This window comes from Octopus bimaculoides, chromosome 1, assembly GCF_001194135.2.
Source record: "Octopus bimaculoides isolate UCB-OBI-ISO-001 chromosome 1, ASM119413v2, whole genome shotgun sequence".
NCBI classification, from domain to species: Eukaryota; Metazoa; Mollusca; class Cephalopoda; order Octopoda; family Octopodidae; genus Octopus; species Octopus bimaculoides.
The window spans coordinates 99,318,713-99,335,903 of NC_068981.1; the positions used below are offsets into that span (position 1 = coordinate 99,318,713).

General features: G+C 34.1%; 1 protein-coding gene across 1 annotated transcript in view; it reads left to right on the forward strand.

The window, feature by feature from the left end:
* Positions 1–16,475, forward strand: part of LOC106879278 (adenosylhomocysteinase) — a 17,358-nt gene extending 883 nt beyond the window's left edge. Inside the window, exons 2-7 of the mRNA XM_014928774.2 lie at positions 6,067–6,257; positions 7,070–7,198; positions 7,934–8,033; positions 8,933–9,045; positions 10,813–11,020; positions 16,243–16,475. Coding sequence (XP_014784260.2) covers positions 6,067–6,257; positions 7,070–7,198; positions 7,934–8,033; positions 8,933–9,045; positions 10,813–11,020; positions 16,243–16,460 — 959 coding nt within the window. The 3' untranslated portion in view covers positions 16,461–16,475. The remainder of the gene's footprint in view (positions 1–6,066; positions 6,258–7,069; positions 7,199–7,933; positions 8,034–8,932; positions 9,046–10,812; positions 11,021–16,242) is intronic.
* Positions 16,476–17,191: the final 716 nt, after the last annotated feature.

Sequence of the window (17,191 nt, forward strand, 5' to 3'; positions counted from 1 at the left end):
CCGCCACATTTAGTTGACATATATTTTATGAATAAACGGATAGGGATAAAATAGACAGACAGACAAATAAATAAATGAAAAAGTTCAAAATTAAAAATTGGGGGAGGGGTGATATTTGGGCCCTTGAGCCCCTTATTAAACTTTATAACATGAATTATTAAATATTGTTTGTTTCTCATAAAATAGTGTATATTTAATTTACATTACATTATTATTTACGATTAAGGCAAACACAAAACAAATTCTTCTCGCATTGTTTTTGTCTATTTAATTTCGATTTGCATATGTTCAATTCGCTACGATCTCTTTAAAGTAAACAAAATCAAAAATTTAAATTAGGTGGGGAGAAATTTTTTTTTTTCTTTTTTTTTTTTTGCATATTCGTAATCTCCGACATCTAAAACATAAGCATTTTTCAAGAAGAGGTGCGAAATTGCAGTAGCCCCTTTTAATCCTTAACTTCGTACATTTATGTGATAAACCTTATTTTGCTGGGATTTCTTTTACTTTGCTTTAGCCCTCGCACTTATGTTGATGCAAAAAGGATATGGTCAATTAAATAGATCTCAATATCTTATTGGGGCTTGTCTTATAGGCGAGAAGGATGAAGTCAAACCTGGCAGGGTTTGAACTTGGAAATAGAAGGTAACATACATGTGATCACTCGACCTGCTAGAAATAAGAAAGAGCAGGCAAATGTCTTTCAGATTATACGCCACTGTTATAAAAATTGGACACTGGATAATGTAGTCCCTAGATGCACTATGCCTGAAAGCCAGATGGAATAGTCGTGGCGAACGCTTGCTCATGGATTTGCTCAACGAACTAAGACGACAGAGAACTACAAGCGGTGGGGTGGGGTAGGCACTTATGGGTCTGCTGTAAGCAATATAAGTTTTTTGGGGGTTAATATATAGTTTAACACCCGGTCACCGAAAAAAAAAAAAACCGTTAATAGATGAAAAAAATTTGCGCAAACGAACGGGGTGGGATGGAGAGAACTTTCGGAAATTTCACATGATCCGATTTTTCCCTCATAATTTTCATGAAAATGGATCTATATTAATGAAATTTTATAGAAATACATGTCAAGTGGCATAGATTATGATGAAAAAGAAATTTGTGAGGAAAATGTTTTCCGAAGGAGAGAGGAGAGGACTTTAAGAAAATTTACTCGCTCTGATTTTGGATTTTTCCCCTCACAACTTTCAGAAAAATGGCTATCTTTCAATGAAAGTTTATACAAATACTGAGGTGAGATTGACACAAGCGGTAAGGAAAACATTGTCTGCCTGCAACAATAAACCACTTTCGAAATCCAAGAAAAAAAAAACTGTAAATTATGGATTAACAGAATGATTAGTATTGGTTCAAATGCTTTACACGGCAATGTTGACTGGGGTGGGGAAAAGTGACCTACTGAATATTAAAAACAACAGTTTGTGGAGAATTTTTAAGGAATTTTGTAAGTGTTGTAGTTGTCAGACAAGGCTAAGGCATTTAACTACAGATCTTCAAGAACAACAGTTAGTGAAATGAGACAAATATCATCGTTTATCGTCCGTCTTCCATATTACCATGGGTTGGACGGTTTGATGGGAGCTAGCCAGGCCTGAGCCTGTACCAGACTTTTGTCTCTGTTTTGGCATGGTTTTTACAGCTGGATATACCCTTCCTTACACCATCCACCTGGCAGAGGGGACATAAATATTAAATGTTTGTGCTATTTCAATTGGCATCAAATGGTGGTGCCCCAATATGATCACAGATGATAAACTTCACAATAAGAAAAAAAATTATACAAATACAAGGATTACCAAGTGGAGCTATTAGAATGAAAGCTAAATAACTATTGGTAACTCTTAAGAGTCAAGAAGGCATAAACATTTTTTGCTTTGTATATTCGTAATCTCCGACATCTAAAACGTAGGAATTAAAAAACTGTTTTAAATGCGTTTTTCAAGGAGAGGTGCAATTCTGCATTAGACCCATTTTGTAGCCATTCCAAAATCAATTTTACATTGATTTAGAAATTATTTTTTTTCTTTTGTAATTTGACTTCCAGTCAACTTTAGTTTAGTGGACCAGCAATCAAAGGTATTTCAGTTGTGACCAATGTGGCTTTTGTTCAAGCATAGTTCATCAAGGATTACATTTAAGGTTTAAGGAAGATTTGGCTTCCATTTCTAGCAGTCCAAAGATTATTTAGTCTTGTTAGACAAAATCTAGTTGGAATCCACATGAAGTCATGCATGTAACATTGTTTTATTCTAGTTGAAAGTGAACGACAATGATATTAATGAATGGATTGTAGTTGACAATGATGAGGAATTACTTTTTCAGATTAGATTATTGACAGTATGGTTAACACTTCAAATTAAGATGCAGAAATTTGTTCCAACAAAACTTATAGACAGGGTCGTCTTGGCAGCATTATAAGCCTCCTTCAGGTAAACCAATGCACTGGGCCCTATAGTAATTATTGACAAACCGCAGCATACATAGATCAGAATTGGGCCCTAGACCTATGAGGTCTCCAGGCACCTGCCCAATGTGTCCATGCTTTAAGACAACATTGCTGATTGAAACAAAGCATTTGAAAATTTTACTTTAGTAAAAGAAAACAAGAAAATTGCAGAAAAGCTGTGTGATAGTGGTGCACGATGTGGTATGCAGAGCCAAGAAATAATTAAAATTACTCCCTCAATAATGAGAAAATATCTTAATTCTTGACAAGAATTTATATTAATGAATGACAAAATGGAAAAGACAGGACAAGGTCATAGAGGAGATACAAGGGACAGGAAGCCACTGAAGTGGTCACAGAATCATCATCATCGTTTAACGTCCGCTTTCCATGCTAGCATGGGTTGGACGATTTGACTGAGGACTGGTGAAACCGGATGGCAACACCAGGCTCCAGTCTGATTTGGCAGAGTTTCTACAGCTGGATGCCCTTAACGCCAACCACTCAGAGTGTATGACAAAATAACTCTGACAAACTAAAAATAATCCTTTCTACTAGAGGCACAAGGCCTGAAATTTTAGGAGAGGAGACTAATTGATTACATCATCCCCAGTGTTTCACTAGTGCTTAATTTGACCTCAAAAGGATGAGGGGTAAAGTCTACCTCAGCAGAAATTGAAACCAAAATGTAGCAACAGATAAAATGCTGCTAAGCATTTTGCCCTGCATGCTAACAGTTTTGCCAGTTTGCCACCTCATAATAATAATAATAATAATAATAATAATAGGCTTACCATCCCTACAAGAAGTGCAAAAAATCGTGTTAACTGGAATGACTCATGTACTGAGAAGAGCATTATCGCTGTGAAAACAACATCCATCCATTCATGAATTTATTTATTAATTTTTTTAAAAATACATATTTTACCTGTGAATTTGCGTATGTAAACTGGGAATGCATACAATGAGTTTCTCTGCCCTAGGTGTACGGAAAACACTCGGCAAGAAATGGAAGAAAATTTGAAGAAAGAAGAAAAAAAAAACATAATAATAACCGACAATAATAACAAAGCTAAAGTGAAGATCAAATAAATGTGTGTTTTATTGGCATAAGATGACCATGCCCAAATATAACAATATATCAATGAAAATTAATGGAAAATAGTAATGTGGAGTGAGTGGATCTTTGCAGTATGGTTGTATCAGACATATTTAAGTCTTATTAAACCTTATGTTGGCATGGAACTCCACAGAATTTTTTTTACCTTTTATTAGTTTGTTATTGGAATTTGGTACCCACCTTGATGAATTTATTTGAACAAATTGGCCCCAGTATTAATTTTTTAATCAATCTCCTTTGCTGAACATCTAAGTTACTGAGACCTGGTTGTCAAGTAGTGGTAGAGTACAAACAAGACAACATACATACACACACACATACAGGGCCTCTCAAAACTAAATACCTTTTTTTCTTTCTTTTTAAAAAGATTTATTTCTAGAAACAAAATGTAATTTGATGCATTTAAATACTTAATCTAGTATTTAATACATATCCTGTGCAGTTTTTAATTAGTTACCTTTTTGAGCTTTGTACTAATAAGTAGTGTCTGCACAGGTAAAACACAAGGGATTTTTATTTTATTTTGAAGTATGTGTGTATACATACAGACAGACATGCTTCTTTTAGTTTCCTCCTACCAAATTCACTCACAAGGCTTTTGTTAACCTGAGGCTATAATAGAAGACACTTGGCCCAAGATGCTACACAATAGGACTGAACCCAAGACCACATAGATAGGGAAGCTAGCTTAACACTCAACCATGCCTGTGCCTAAAACATCTCATGACCCCAAACTGTTAGGTGTTTTAATATCTTCTTTCAAAACTAGGGATGTGTGTATGGAATTTTTTGTGAATTAGACAAATCTGCCCATTTATTACTTGGCAATGGGGTTGATTTTATGTTCTTTATCTTTTTAATGAGCTTCTTCCCTATTTTTGTGAAAACCTCAGATATCTCTTATCAACCTTTGAACACTTGGCACAAACCAAGATAAATATTTTACCTTCACTGTTTAGTGGACTGACATAATGTAATGTGTGTTAATGGGGAAGGGAAACGATTGATGTTAAGTGTAACTCGAGGACTTTAGCAACACAAGTGAAGCCCTCATGACCACACTCACAAAACTTGGAGCTGATGTAACATTGTGGACATGTCTCTCTAGATTTTTTTGACTAGTAATGTATTTCTTATACACATTCACTGTGAGTCTATTTATTTATTTAAGACATTCCTGTACACTAGAATATAGAAACACAATGAGCTGAGCTCCAAGTAACAGCAGAGTATCAAACAATATTTCAGTGTGATTTTGCCCTTTGTGTGACATAGTCTTGATCATTTGGAGTTAAGTTAGGGCTTTTGTCCCTATATGAACACAAGTTTGCCAAGCTAGAATTAACTTAGTATATGCACAAGTTTTTTTCTGACAAAATCCCACAGTGAATGCCTTTCATGTTCTTTTGTCCACAAGCATGTTAAAAATAAGTGTACACATATTAATTTTGATTATTACTGTTTCATGTGTATATACTATATACTTTATTGTATCCTTAAAGATAGGATGCAGTTCCTTTTCAGTCAGTCTTAAAATATGACTAATTTAGTTGTTATAGCTTGTGAGTTGTCATAAATACCAGTATGCATATGTACACCAGTCGAGAGGTATTCCAGCTCAAGTTTTATTTATAGGTATTTGGTATCAAATTTGATTTTCCTGAGGAGTTAAAATGTCCTCATGACAACCAGACTTAGTCATCTAACTCTGTTGAACTGTATTCTCATTATTGCTGACTTTCATCAGTTTTCTTTTTATTCCAACTATTACATTCATTCTAGTTTCATACTAGAAACTACCCTTTGCTTTCTTACATCAGTGTTCCTTGGATTATGTAATATGCAACATTAGGCCCTTGGAGTTGTTGTTTAAGCCTTCATTAGCCCTGATTGAGCATACTTAATGATCAGTCAAACTGTGACCATCCTGTCTTTTATTTTCTAGACAGTAAATTGTGATTTGAAGGAGACTTGCTTGTTATTTATAGCAGATTGAGTGACCATGTAACTGTCCTTTCATTGGCATGTAGAATTTGTTGTGTGAGTGTATTGCAAATAAGAGTAATCAAAATACTGAGAGTACTTCTTGGTGTATTTCAACAAGAAATATTGGAAACAATGACAGAAACTGGGTTTCTCTAGTATATCTCTGAGTTTACTGAAAACTTGTCTTGAAAACCAATAGCAGATTCAAGGAACTTTCTGCGAACATAATCACAATATATATATAATTGAATTGTAAATGAGCCACTTGATTTTCTCTGAATATTTCTTTATACATCAACCACACAACAGGAACTGAAGACATATGGTCGTGCAAAACAAAATATTAACCCTTGAGATTATGCAAGGAAAAAAGGATAGGTGAAAACACTGGAAAAAATATCTTTTCATTAAGTATTCATAAATTGGAGAGAACTTGAAATTTTGATAATCTAACTTGTTTTTAACTTTATATTTCACCTGTTATTTTTATTAGCCGACATCAACCTTGCTGAAAGTGGCCGACTGGAAATTACTTTGGCTGAGAAAGAAATGCCTGGGCTCATGGAAATGCGTAAACGTTATGGCAGCCATAAAGTTCTTAAAGGTGCACGTATTGCTGGATGTTTGCATATGACTGTCCAAACTGCTGTTTTAATTGAAACTCTTACAGAGCTTGGAGCAGAGGTAAGTGTTTTGCTGTTTTTGAAATGTTATTGTTCCCAGTAACTTGGCATCCATGTTTGCATCATTTTAGGTTACTATATATATAGATATAGCCATGATTCTTAATCTCTTGCTTCCTGAAATCATATTTTGTGGCTTTGGCATGCTGTTCACAGATGCGATGGTATCTTCATTTCTCTTAGGCGTCTTTTTTTGCACTTCTCAGTATCAACTCCTTGGCTATCATGAGGAGGAACATCGGCTTAGTGTTTAGGCTGTTGGATTTATGATCATAAGATTGTGGATTGTGGTTTCAACTCCTAGACCAGGCGACGTTTTCGTGTTCTTGAGCAAAACACTTCATTTCACATTGCTCCAGTCCACCCAATAAAATGAGTAATCCTGTGCCAGACTGGCGTCCTGTCCAGGCAGGGAATTAATATTAGAGGGAAACAGGGAAACCGGCCCTTATGAGTCGGCATAACTCGAGAAGGTAACTTTAACCTATCATGAAGAGGAGTGGAGAAATGTTACTTCATGCTGCCTATTTCTAGTGTTTGTCATAATGGAGTGGGCTAAACATATTTCATTTAAAAACTTCTTTTGCACTTAGTAGTTTTCTAATAATAATGATCAAATCTGTTCAAAGTAAAGGGGGAATAACTCCATAAGGAATTATTGCCTTATAAGTTATCTCCCCTGTGAGTGAGATGGCACCGTTATCTGCAGAACTAGTATTAAATTATTAATCGGATATTCAGACACTGACATTTTCTGAATTCGTTTGGTCTTGTGTGTTTTAACACTCTTCTATTTTAATTTTTCTTTTCCAGGTCCAGTGGTCTAGTTGTAATATTTTCTCCACTCAAGACAATGCAGCAGCTGCTATTGCTAAAACTGGTGTCCCTGTTTATGCTTGGAAAGGGGAAACTGATGAAGAATATATTTGGTGTATTGAGCAGGTAAACAACCCTGGTATTGTTCGGCAACAAATCTCTAATTAATTTTGCAGTATATTCCTGTTTGATAATGTCATATTTTTACAAGAGGACTATTGTTGTGTAGTTCAAGGGAGATATAACGATTTCAAGCTGGTTGAGCTACTGCAAAGAGGTTCCTCTGTTGGCAATGTTAGTGGATCTATAACAGAGGCAATGAAATGTGCCGCAATTACAATAGCAACAAAGTTTTGATTTGTTTTATATCAAATCAACCCTTTGTCTCCGGTGTAATCACATTGATTCACTTTGTCTTGTTTATTCCTTTGCCCTGTCTCCTGTATTCATCAATGTGACCATCTTGTATATTTTCTTTATTTTGAGTTAACTTTTGCCACTAACTATTTACTGTAATATATACAGTCGTTTCTGAATAATAGTGGTAAAGTTAAAGAGAAAAAAAGCAAGAGAAAGGTGTGAAAAGAACAAGACTAAAGCAATATAACTAAATTGCTGTTATTAACCACTTAGCTGTGAAGTTTGTTTGCAATAGGGCAAGCTGAAGTATGTAAATAATTTTTTACATTTATATAAATATATTTATATATTTATATATTCATCATAGTAACTATAGTAATAATCTTTAAATATAAGATCATATTGTTAGTGATCTAATGCATTATAGATATCAATTTGAAATATATTTTAACTGTTATATTTTATAATATTTTTCACTATTGTTCTGTTCTTTTATTTAAGACACTATATTTCAAAGATGATCAACCTCTCAATTTGATCCTTGATGATGGTGGTGATCTTACTAATTTGATTCACACCAAATATCCACAATTACTAGAAGGTAAGAATATGCAAATATATCTTTAGCCTTTTGCAATGTGTTGTTATGAATCTAATTTCTTAAGTGTTTTACAAATTTTTCGACCATTTCTATACTCAGAATATTCAAATTGGTTGATCTTGTTAATCTGTTATTCCTAGGTATCTTAATAGTTTATAAAGTCTGGTATCTTTAATTATGAGGCCAGTATTCTCTTGTTGATCTGCTTTTTAGCCAGGCTTTCAGAAGACCTTTAGGGGTCTCTGAATTTCTTGTTTGATTTCTGCAACTGTTTAAAATTACAGGTGCAGGATTAGATTCTAGCCACTGTTGAGGTAATTTGACTTTGAAGAATCTATGAAGTAAGGTGTTTTATTTGAACATGTTGCTGATTATCTATATTTTCTCAGACAAACTTTACAGCAAAGTAGTTTGGTTTAACCCCTGTTTTGTGCTTGAATGACCATAAGTTTTATATCATGGGCTGGGTAATTTGTTAGCTAGAAATGTATTTTCAAGTAACTTGTTTCTTGTGTGTAAGCTTATAATGGTGCAGTCCAATGGCTGTTGTGTTTTGATACACTGATGTTCTGACACCTGCTTTCTGTTTTTTTGATGTACCAGTATATCAAAGAATAATAGTTGGTTGTTTCCCTCCTTCAGGGATTGATGGATGCAGTCTCCAGCAACTTAGGCATTGTCTTTGTGTTGCCAGAGTACAAAAGTGTCAGGCTGTCAGTTTTTATGTTGTGCTTTCTGGAGCTAAGTCTGCAAACAATTTGTTCAACCGAGAGGTGTATGAGTTATAGTAAAGTCTTATCACTTTGGTTAAGAAATCTTAACATCTCAACAAAAGTATTTTTCATTTTTTAACAACTGTAAACTTTATGATTAAATGAATTTCACATTGATGTTTACAGGGATTAAGGGTTTGTCTGAGGAAACTACCACTGGTGTCCATAATTTGTACAAGATGTTAGAGAGGAAAGAACTGAAAGTTCCAGCAATTAATGTCAATGATTCTGTAACAAAGGTAAATGCAATCTGTACAATAAATTTACTTAGTTGTGTGTGTGCACGTGTATGTATTAGTTCTTAGTTAATCGACTCAGTTGAATCTCTAGACATCTTGTTAATTCTATGACATGTTTTGTGTAAGCAAAAACTTTTAATATTTTTTCAAGTGTTTTAGTTACATTAAATTGGCTTATTTTACCTTAAAATATTACTGGTACTTATAAGATAGAGAGATAAAAAGGCTGAGTTAAATCCAACTAAATCTAGGATGGTGTGCTGGAAATAGATAACTTGTGATGTAATTGCTAGCCTTTTTGACTCTACCAATTACTGTCACTTTCAAAGGGTATAGAAACAGATGTGGTTAGTGAAAATGTGATATGCGGTTGGCTAACAATGTTGATGACACAAATGTTTTAATTTCAATTTCCAGCTTGGATGCATTTTCCATTTTGAGTGGTACAGTAGCTGTGAAGATACTAGAATTGTTCTGTTATCTTGTAATTGAAGATCATATAATTTGTACAAGTTATGGAATGGTAATGTCAATAACCTTACCAAGCTCTTTGAGTAGTGAAATCTGTATGGTCAGTGTTAAGTCTGAACATCTGTAAGGTGACATCTGCAGGAAAAATGTGGGCAGAGTGGTTAACGTATCATGGGTGAGGCAGACAGGGATATAGTAGGAGAAAAATGTAGTGTGTCTAATTGGAGTTGACATGCAATTTTTTTTACATTTTAGCTAAACTGATGTATGACCTTTTTTCAAAAGTGATCCATAAAATTCATGAGGAAAAGTTCATGGACCACCAAGTATAAATTTATTTTCATTTGCATTATCCAATACAATAGGACATAAATATTTTACGCTAATAAATTAATCATGCATTAATAAGAGGAGGCTGTTCATAAGCTAAACCTTATAAAATATTTGTGAGCAAGTTTTACCAATGGATGCAGTCTAGGATGTTATGTAGAAACAATACACCATCAAATGTGAGAGCAGTATTCTATTGTGGGTCTTTAACCCTTTAGTACTTAAACCGACCATATCAGGCCCAAATATTCTACCTGTTTTATGTTCAAACTGACCAGATCCAGCCTTTCACATCTGCCCTACAATGTCATTCTAAGAATAAAACAATCACATCAAAATCTCGAAATCACAAAATAATGGATGATTAATTCAAAACAATGTGAATAAATAAGCATTACATTTGACGGAGTAATTTGAATGCTGAAGGGCTAAGCTTAAAGAATTGCCAGATTATATAAAAAAAAATTGGTATGTTTTCTGACTCTGAAGAAGACTAGTCTTTAGGATGCTACTTTACTTGTGATGTTGCCAAGAAGAATTAGCAATAGTGGTTTCTAGCGCTATTAACGTGTCATTAAAGATATTCATGACAAGAGAGAGATATACAAGAGGTTGTTGTTGGCCCCAACAAAATCAGTCTTCTGAGTTCAAATCCTGCAAAATCAGTTTTGATTAGAATACCAGTAATATTTGGATTTACTTTACTTATGCTAATTACCTGAAATATAATTCAACTTGTTTAGTTTAAACAGTTCTGTATTTAGGTCAGTAAGTAAATAGAATACCAGAATGAATGGTTTACAGTATTTTTGTTTTTGTTCTGAGTTCAAATTCTGCTGGAGCTAATTTTCTCTTACATTTTTTCATCTGTTAATAAAACAGATACCAGTAATATAACTGTTTAATTTGATTATAATCTCATTTACAGACATTGACTAATTTGTTATATTTTAACTATAATTGCAGAGCAAGTTTGACAATTTGTATGGTTGCCGTGAATCCCTGGTTGATGGCATTAAACGTGCCACAGATATCATGTTAGCTGGTAAAGTAGCTGTTGTGGCTGGTTATGGAGATGTTGGCAAAGGCTGTGCTCAATCACTGAAAGGTTTCGGTACCAGAGTCATCATTACTGAAATTGATCCCATCAATGCCTTGCAGGCTGCTATGGAAGGTATGTAATTATGGTTGTGTTGTAAAGCAGTCTTTTGCCACTGTTGTATCCGTCTTTTAATGACGCTCTGACAGATATTGTTATATTCCGAAGTTGTTGATAGAATGGTTCTATATAGCATTGTACAACACCCAGTCATACAATGTTATCCTCAAAAGGTTGGATCGCTATAACGTCCACTCAATATCACAGTTTGATTACTATATCAACAGTCTACATGTACTCTCGACCTTCCTGACTGGCTACTGGGCTATTTATAATGGCTGGCTACTCTCACTTTTTACCAGGCAGGGTATAGTTTCACTATACAACATCTCCCCTTTTAATTTTTTTATTAACAATCAATTTCTTTTATTCACCCTACCTCCCCCCTTTTTTTTTATATATATATATATATTCAATATCTTTTCATTTTAGGATCTACTTTTAGGAATTCAGTGTTCTTCCTTTTCCTTGTACATGTGGTTTCAATTTCTTGTAAATGGTGTTGGAACCTGAAAAGTGTCATAGCCAATCCATCAGTATTTCTACTCTTGTTGATTCCTATTCTACGACTCTTTCCTTAAGTGGATTTCTATATCTCCTTTCCATTCCATTTCTGCTTCTTACACCATACATCATTCTTCCTATGTATGTTACAATTTCTCCTTCTTCCCAGTATTGCTTGCCATTTTTGAACATTCTTACATATACCTTATCACTGATTCTAAATTATTCTGGCATGTCTTTACTAGCACATATTTTTTTCTTCACTGGTAACAGTTTATCGAATACTGTCTTTGACTTCACCTTTGTGGCAAACATTAATTCTGCTGGTGAACTTCCTTCTGGTGCATTTAAGTTCAGAGTTACCCTGTATACCCTTAAGAATTGTTGGATCATGACCTCGTCTGTTGCTTCCTTATTAGCTTTCTTAAAAGTATCCACGGACCGTTAAGCCTTTCCATTTGATCTAGGGCGATATGTTGCTATAGTTTTATGTTCTAACATGAACATCTTGCAGAATCTTTTAAATTCACAGGATACAAACTGTGTTCCATTATCAGAGACAATTATATCCAGTGTAAGAAGTTTATTACTGTACAGGAGGTTGGTTATTTACACCTCATGACCTCAAGCCATTTTGTATAGCTGTCCCCTATCCATTTACCAGGCCTGCAAAATTGATATGTAATCGAGACCAAGATATTTTCACTTCCAGCGCACTTCCTCTTCAGCCTTTTACTAGGTTTTCAATTTCCTTGTCCATGCTTGGCCAGTATATGAATCGGTGCTTTCATTCTAGAGATGCCTGGGTGTCCCACATGAAACTCTTTTAGCATTCTATTCTGTAATGTCTGTGGTATGACAATCCTCTGAGCATACATTTGTACACCATCACATATAGAGTACACATTCACATCTTGGAGGTTCTTTGCATCAGACCTTTTTTTTTTTTTACCTTTTGTCGACCAGTTTTCTTTTTATCTCATTAATAAATTTGTCATTTCTTGCATTTCTTTTTATTTCTTCCAAAGTTACTGGTAGTTCACACATGATATTCCACATCATTTTTTTTTGTTTCTGCTTCTGCTCTTAGCGCTACTATTACAGTGTCCGCCAGTGGTTCATTATTTCTTGGAATTAACCTAGACAGACAATTGGCATGTCCCAACTTTTTTGAAGGCAGATATTTCATTCTATAATCGTAGTTTAATAGAATGGCACCCCACTACTGCAGTCTGTTTGCCATATGTAATGAGATTCCTTTCTTGGATCTGTATATCGTTAATAGAAGTCTATGGTCTGTTTGCAACCAAAAACGTCAGCTGTGAATGAACCTGTAAAATGTTTTTCACACCAAATATAATAGCCAACACCTTTTTCAATCTGGCTATAGCTCTTTTCTGTTGGCAATAATGTTCTTGATGTGTGAGCTATAGCCTTTCTCCTGCCCTCGTTATCCTTGTATGGCTCCTATCCCACACTCACTAGTCTCTGTAGCCAGTATTATCTCAAACTTTGGGTCGAAATTTGTAAGATACAAATCTGAAGTTAAAACCTCTTTTAACTCATTAAATGCTTTCTGGCATTTCTCTGTCCAAATCCATTTAGCATTTTTTTTTTTTTAACAATTTATTAAGTGGTGCCATTATGTGTATTTGGTATATACACTGGGTAATAATTTACCAAGCTTAGGAATGCTTGTAGCATTGTCACATTTGTCGAGGGCAGCATATTTTGTATTGCCATCACCCTTGATGAGTCCAGTCTGCATCCACTTTCATTGATTACTTGACCTAGGTATTTTATTTTTTTTCATTAAAAATTCCCATTTTTCTTCTGTCAGTTTTGTCCACATTCACTTATTCTCTCGAATACTTTGTGTAATATGTTTCACCCGAGACTTGCTCTTTATCAGAATATCATCTAGGTATGTGATGGCAAAGTTGCAATCACTTAACATTACATCCATTATTTGTTGGAATATGGCAAGTGTCACTTTTACCCCAAACGGCAGTCATTTGAACTTGTACAATTAACAGTGTGTGTTGATTGTTAGTAGATGTGCAGTCTTCCTCTAACTGAATTTAAAGGTACACCTCTAAAAGGTCGAACTTGGAAAAAATATTCCTTCCATTTAGTTTAGCAAAAACTTCTGGGCTTGGTAGTGAGTAATTGTGTGTGAGTAAACAGTTGTTTAACCTGGATGAGAAGTCTGCACATACTCTTAACTTTTTTTTTCTTTTCACATGCACTGCTGGTGCTGCCCAGTTTGCATGGTCCATTCAATTATATTCAGGTTTTCCAACCATTCTAGTTATTTTTTGACCTGGTCTACCACCACAAACGTCATGTTTTGTTTGGGCCTGCAAACAAGTTTTTGAATTTTCTTTGATAGCAAACCTTGCTTTTGTTTTTCTGCAACAGCCTAAACCTTCTGAAAAATCTTTTGGGGAAAGTTTCTTTCATTTTTTTTTTTTTTGTTTCAGTTCATCAACCTTTGATCATTTGACTGCTCCATTTATGTTATTGTACAAAGTGCTTATGGGTGTATACATAAATTAAATTTCTCCATACATTCAGTGCCAAATAAATTCATGGAATTTTTTCAACACATAAGCATTAACATTTTTGGTTCGACCGTTGAACATTATATTACAAACAGGTTCACCCCTAAAATATAATTTTCTTCCCGTAACACCATATGCTCTTTTGTTCTAACTACATAATTTTGGTTTACCCATTTGTTTTCTTACTTATGATTGTGATATCACTTCCCATATCTAATTGCATTCTGATACTAGTATTTTCAATTCTCACTTTCACAAATTTTCTGTTTGTTGTAATCACAACTTTTCCTTCTGACAAACTATTTTTTCTTGTTTGTTCCATTTTCCTATCATTCTAGTTTTGCAGTGTGATTTTATGTCCTGTAAATCTGTAGTGAAAACACTTTGCTTTTTTTATACAGACAATCTTTTTCCAGGTGCATCCTACCACATGCCATACATGGGTCTACATCCTGATATTTTTCTATTTTTTTGCACTGGTCTTATGTGGAAACACCCTTTCCGTTGAATTTCTTCTGTGTTTTGTCTTAATTTTAATATCTTGTCGCACTCTTCTGACAGTTTCTGCAATGTGAAATCCTGGTTCATTTCCAGTTTTGATAGAATTTTTGTTCAGATTTCTACATTCCTTCTATCAATCCTTGTGCAAAAATCAAACACTTGAAAAAATCTGGAGTAAGCATATCTAGCTTAAATCTCTCACATTCTTGACTCTGCCTGTGTAAATAGTGAAGTCTCCATCTTCGCTGTTTTTTAGGTTTAAACATTTCCATTTAGTATTAAACAATGAACTCTTTTCACTAAACATTTTGTTCCAAATTTCAACAGTGTTGGTGAAATTTATGTCAGATGCTTTTTTTTTTTTTTTTTTTTTTTTTTTTGGCAATATGAAGTTACTACATCTCATGCTCTACTGCTACTAGTTTTCTTAAAACTAAACAAGTTTTCCTTTCGTTCGTCCAGTCTTTACATTCCTTTTCAAAAATTTGTTGAAATCTTCAAAAGTAAGCCTCAAAGGTTACTCCTTCTTTGGGGTCATATTTGAATTTGCTTATGGAATTTGCTACATGGTCTGGTGAAAATGTATTCTCCAGATTGGTTATCAACTTCATTTTGGTTATCAACTTCATTAAGTGTAACATTTGCTGCTGCAATCCTTTTTGTTGTTCTCGTTCCTTGAGTTGTTGTTGCTGTTTTTGCAGCTCAACTATCACAGCTAACAAGTCTTCCATATTTTACAATTTTCGTTAGTTTTCACATGAATTTCTATTTTTTGTCGAGGTATTTAATTTTCCATGTGAATTAGTTTAAACTCTCCATGTGAATGTTTTTTATTTCCACTCCGTGTAAATTTGTTTTTCCTCATCGCCACTGCTGTATCTCTTTTGATGATTGTTGTCGTTCTGACAGATATTGTTATATTCCAAAGTCGTCAATAGAATGGTTCTATCTGGCACTGTACAACCCCCAGTCGTACAGTGTTATTATCCTCAAAAGGTTTGAGTGTTATAATGTAATCTCAACATTTCTGACCTTCTCTTGTCAATTTATAATAGCTAGCTGCTATCACTTTTTACCAATAGGGGTGTACAACAGGTTATCAAACTAGTCATGGTGTTGTCATTAATACAATAAAATCTCACATGTGCTGATATACTGGTATACTTTTGTTTCTCACCAGCTGTCTATCTGACTATATAAAACTTTCTTTCATGTTGGGTCCAGTCCTGTATTAATTGTAGCCTTGCTTTATTTTCATATAGTTCTGACCTCTTACTGTCTAATAAACTGACTTTTTCTGCATCCCAAGTTTAATCTCCCATATTGACTTAACTATTCTTCTAGGTAGATCTGAGCAAAAACTGCAGTAATAATCTGATTACAATTCATTAGATTTAAGTTGGGTTTCATGTAACACACTAACTATATTACACATAGGGTCAGTATTTCATATTAACTTGTCTGTTTGAATAGTGCTTGTCTACTATGTTAGAACTATATGAATTTAATTTTAATATAGTGGCACAGTGAATGCTAAGTCAGGTTGCTGGACTTGTTTTAGAGTAACTGTGCTTAATACAAGGAATGCTCTAACATAAAGAGCATCTGTCCCATGCAAATATGGAAAAATAGATGTAATATAGTGAAAAACAAAAACTTTTTTTTCAGGATATGAAGTTACAACTATGGATGAAGCATGTAAAATTGGACGTATCTTTGTAACAACTACTGGCTGTCGTGATATCATTACACCAAAACACCTCGTGGAAATGCCAGATGATGCTATTGTTTGTAACATTGGCCATTTTGATGTTGAAATCGATGTTAATTGGTTAAATAAGAATTCAGTGGAAAAAGTGGTTATCAAACCTCAGGTAAACATTTAGTTTTAATTAAGTGCTTTCTTTTATAATTTTTTTTTTTAACTGGCATATGTATCATTGCTGTGAGGTTAGGGTAGTAATTTACTGAGGCCAGGGTTGTGATAAACCCTGCCACAATTATTCCATTGATATGGTTTACAGCAATAGAATGATTCCAATACAAAATACTGATCTGTACATTAAATATAAATTTACCAATGGCGTGATTCCCAACTACACTGATACGCAAAACAGTAAAATGCTGTCTCAACAATGCTCATATTTGCTGATTTTTGGTATTTGATTAATAGCTTTCTGGTTTTTAATTACAGTGCATCTTCACAAAAATATTCAATATTCTGCCTGCATTTAAGCAGAAATCTGTTTAAAGTTAAGCAATATTTTAAGTATAGTTTTAGTTAGTATGCCAACAAGATCAAATAAAACTAATGATATATTTAATAAGATGGTGTTGCAGTTTTCAGACAAGATTCTTTACACATTATTTTATATATCTTCATACAATAAACTTCTGAAATAACAGAAACACAAGCTAATGGCACTTTAGAAAATTGCTGTACAATAGAGACTGCTGCTGGCAATATGTTGGTTTGTTTACATTTGCTTCTAGATATTCCATATATTGTACATCTATTTCTTTTATTTACTGTAATCCATTTACGTTCAGAATTAAACAGAATAAAAAAAAAAATGTGCCACAGCATGGCCAACATCCAATGACTGAAACAAGTAGA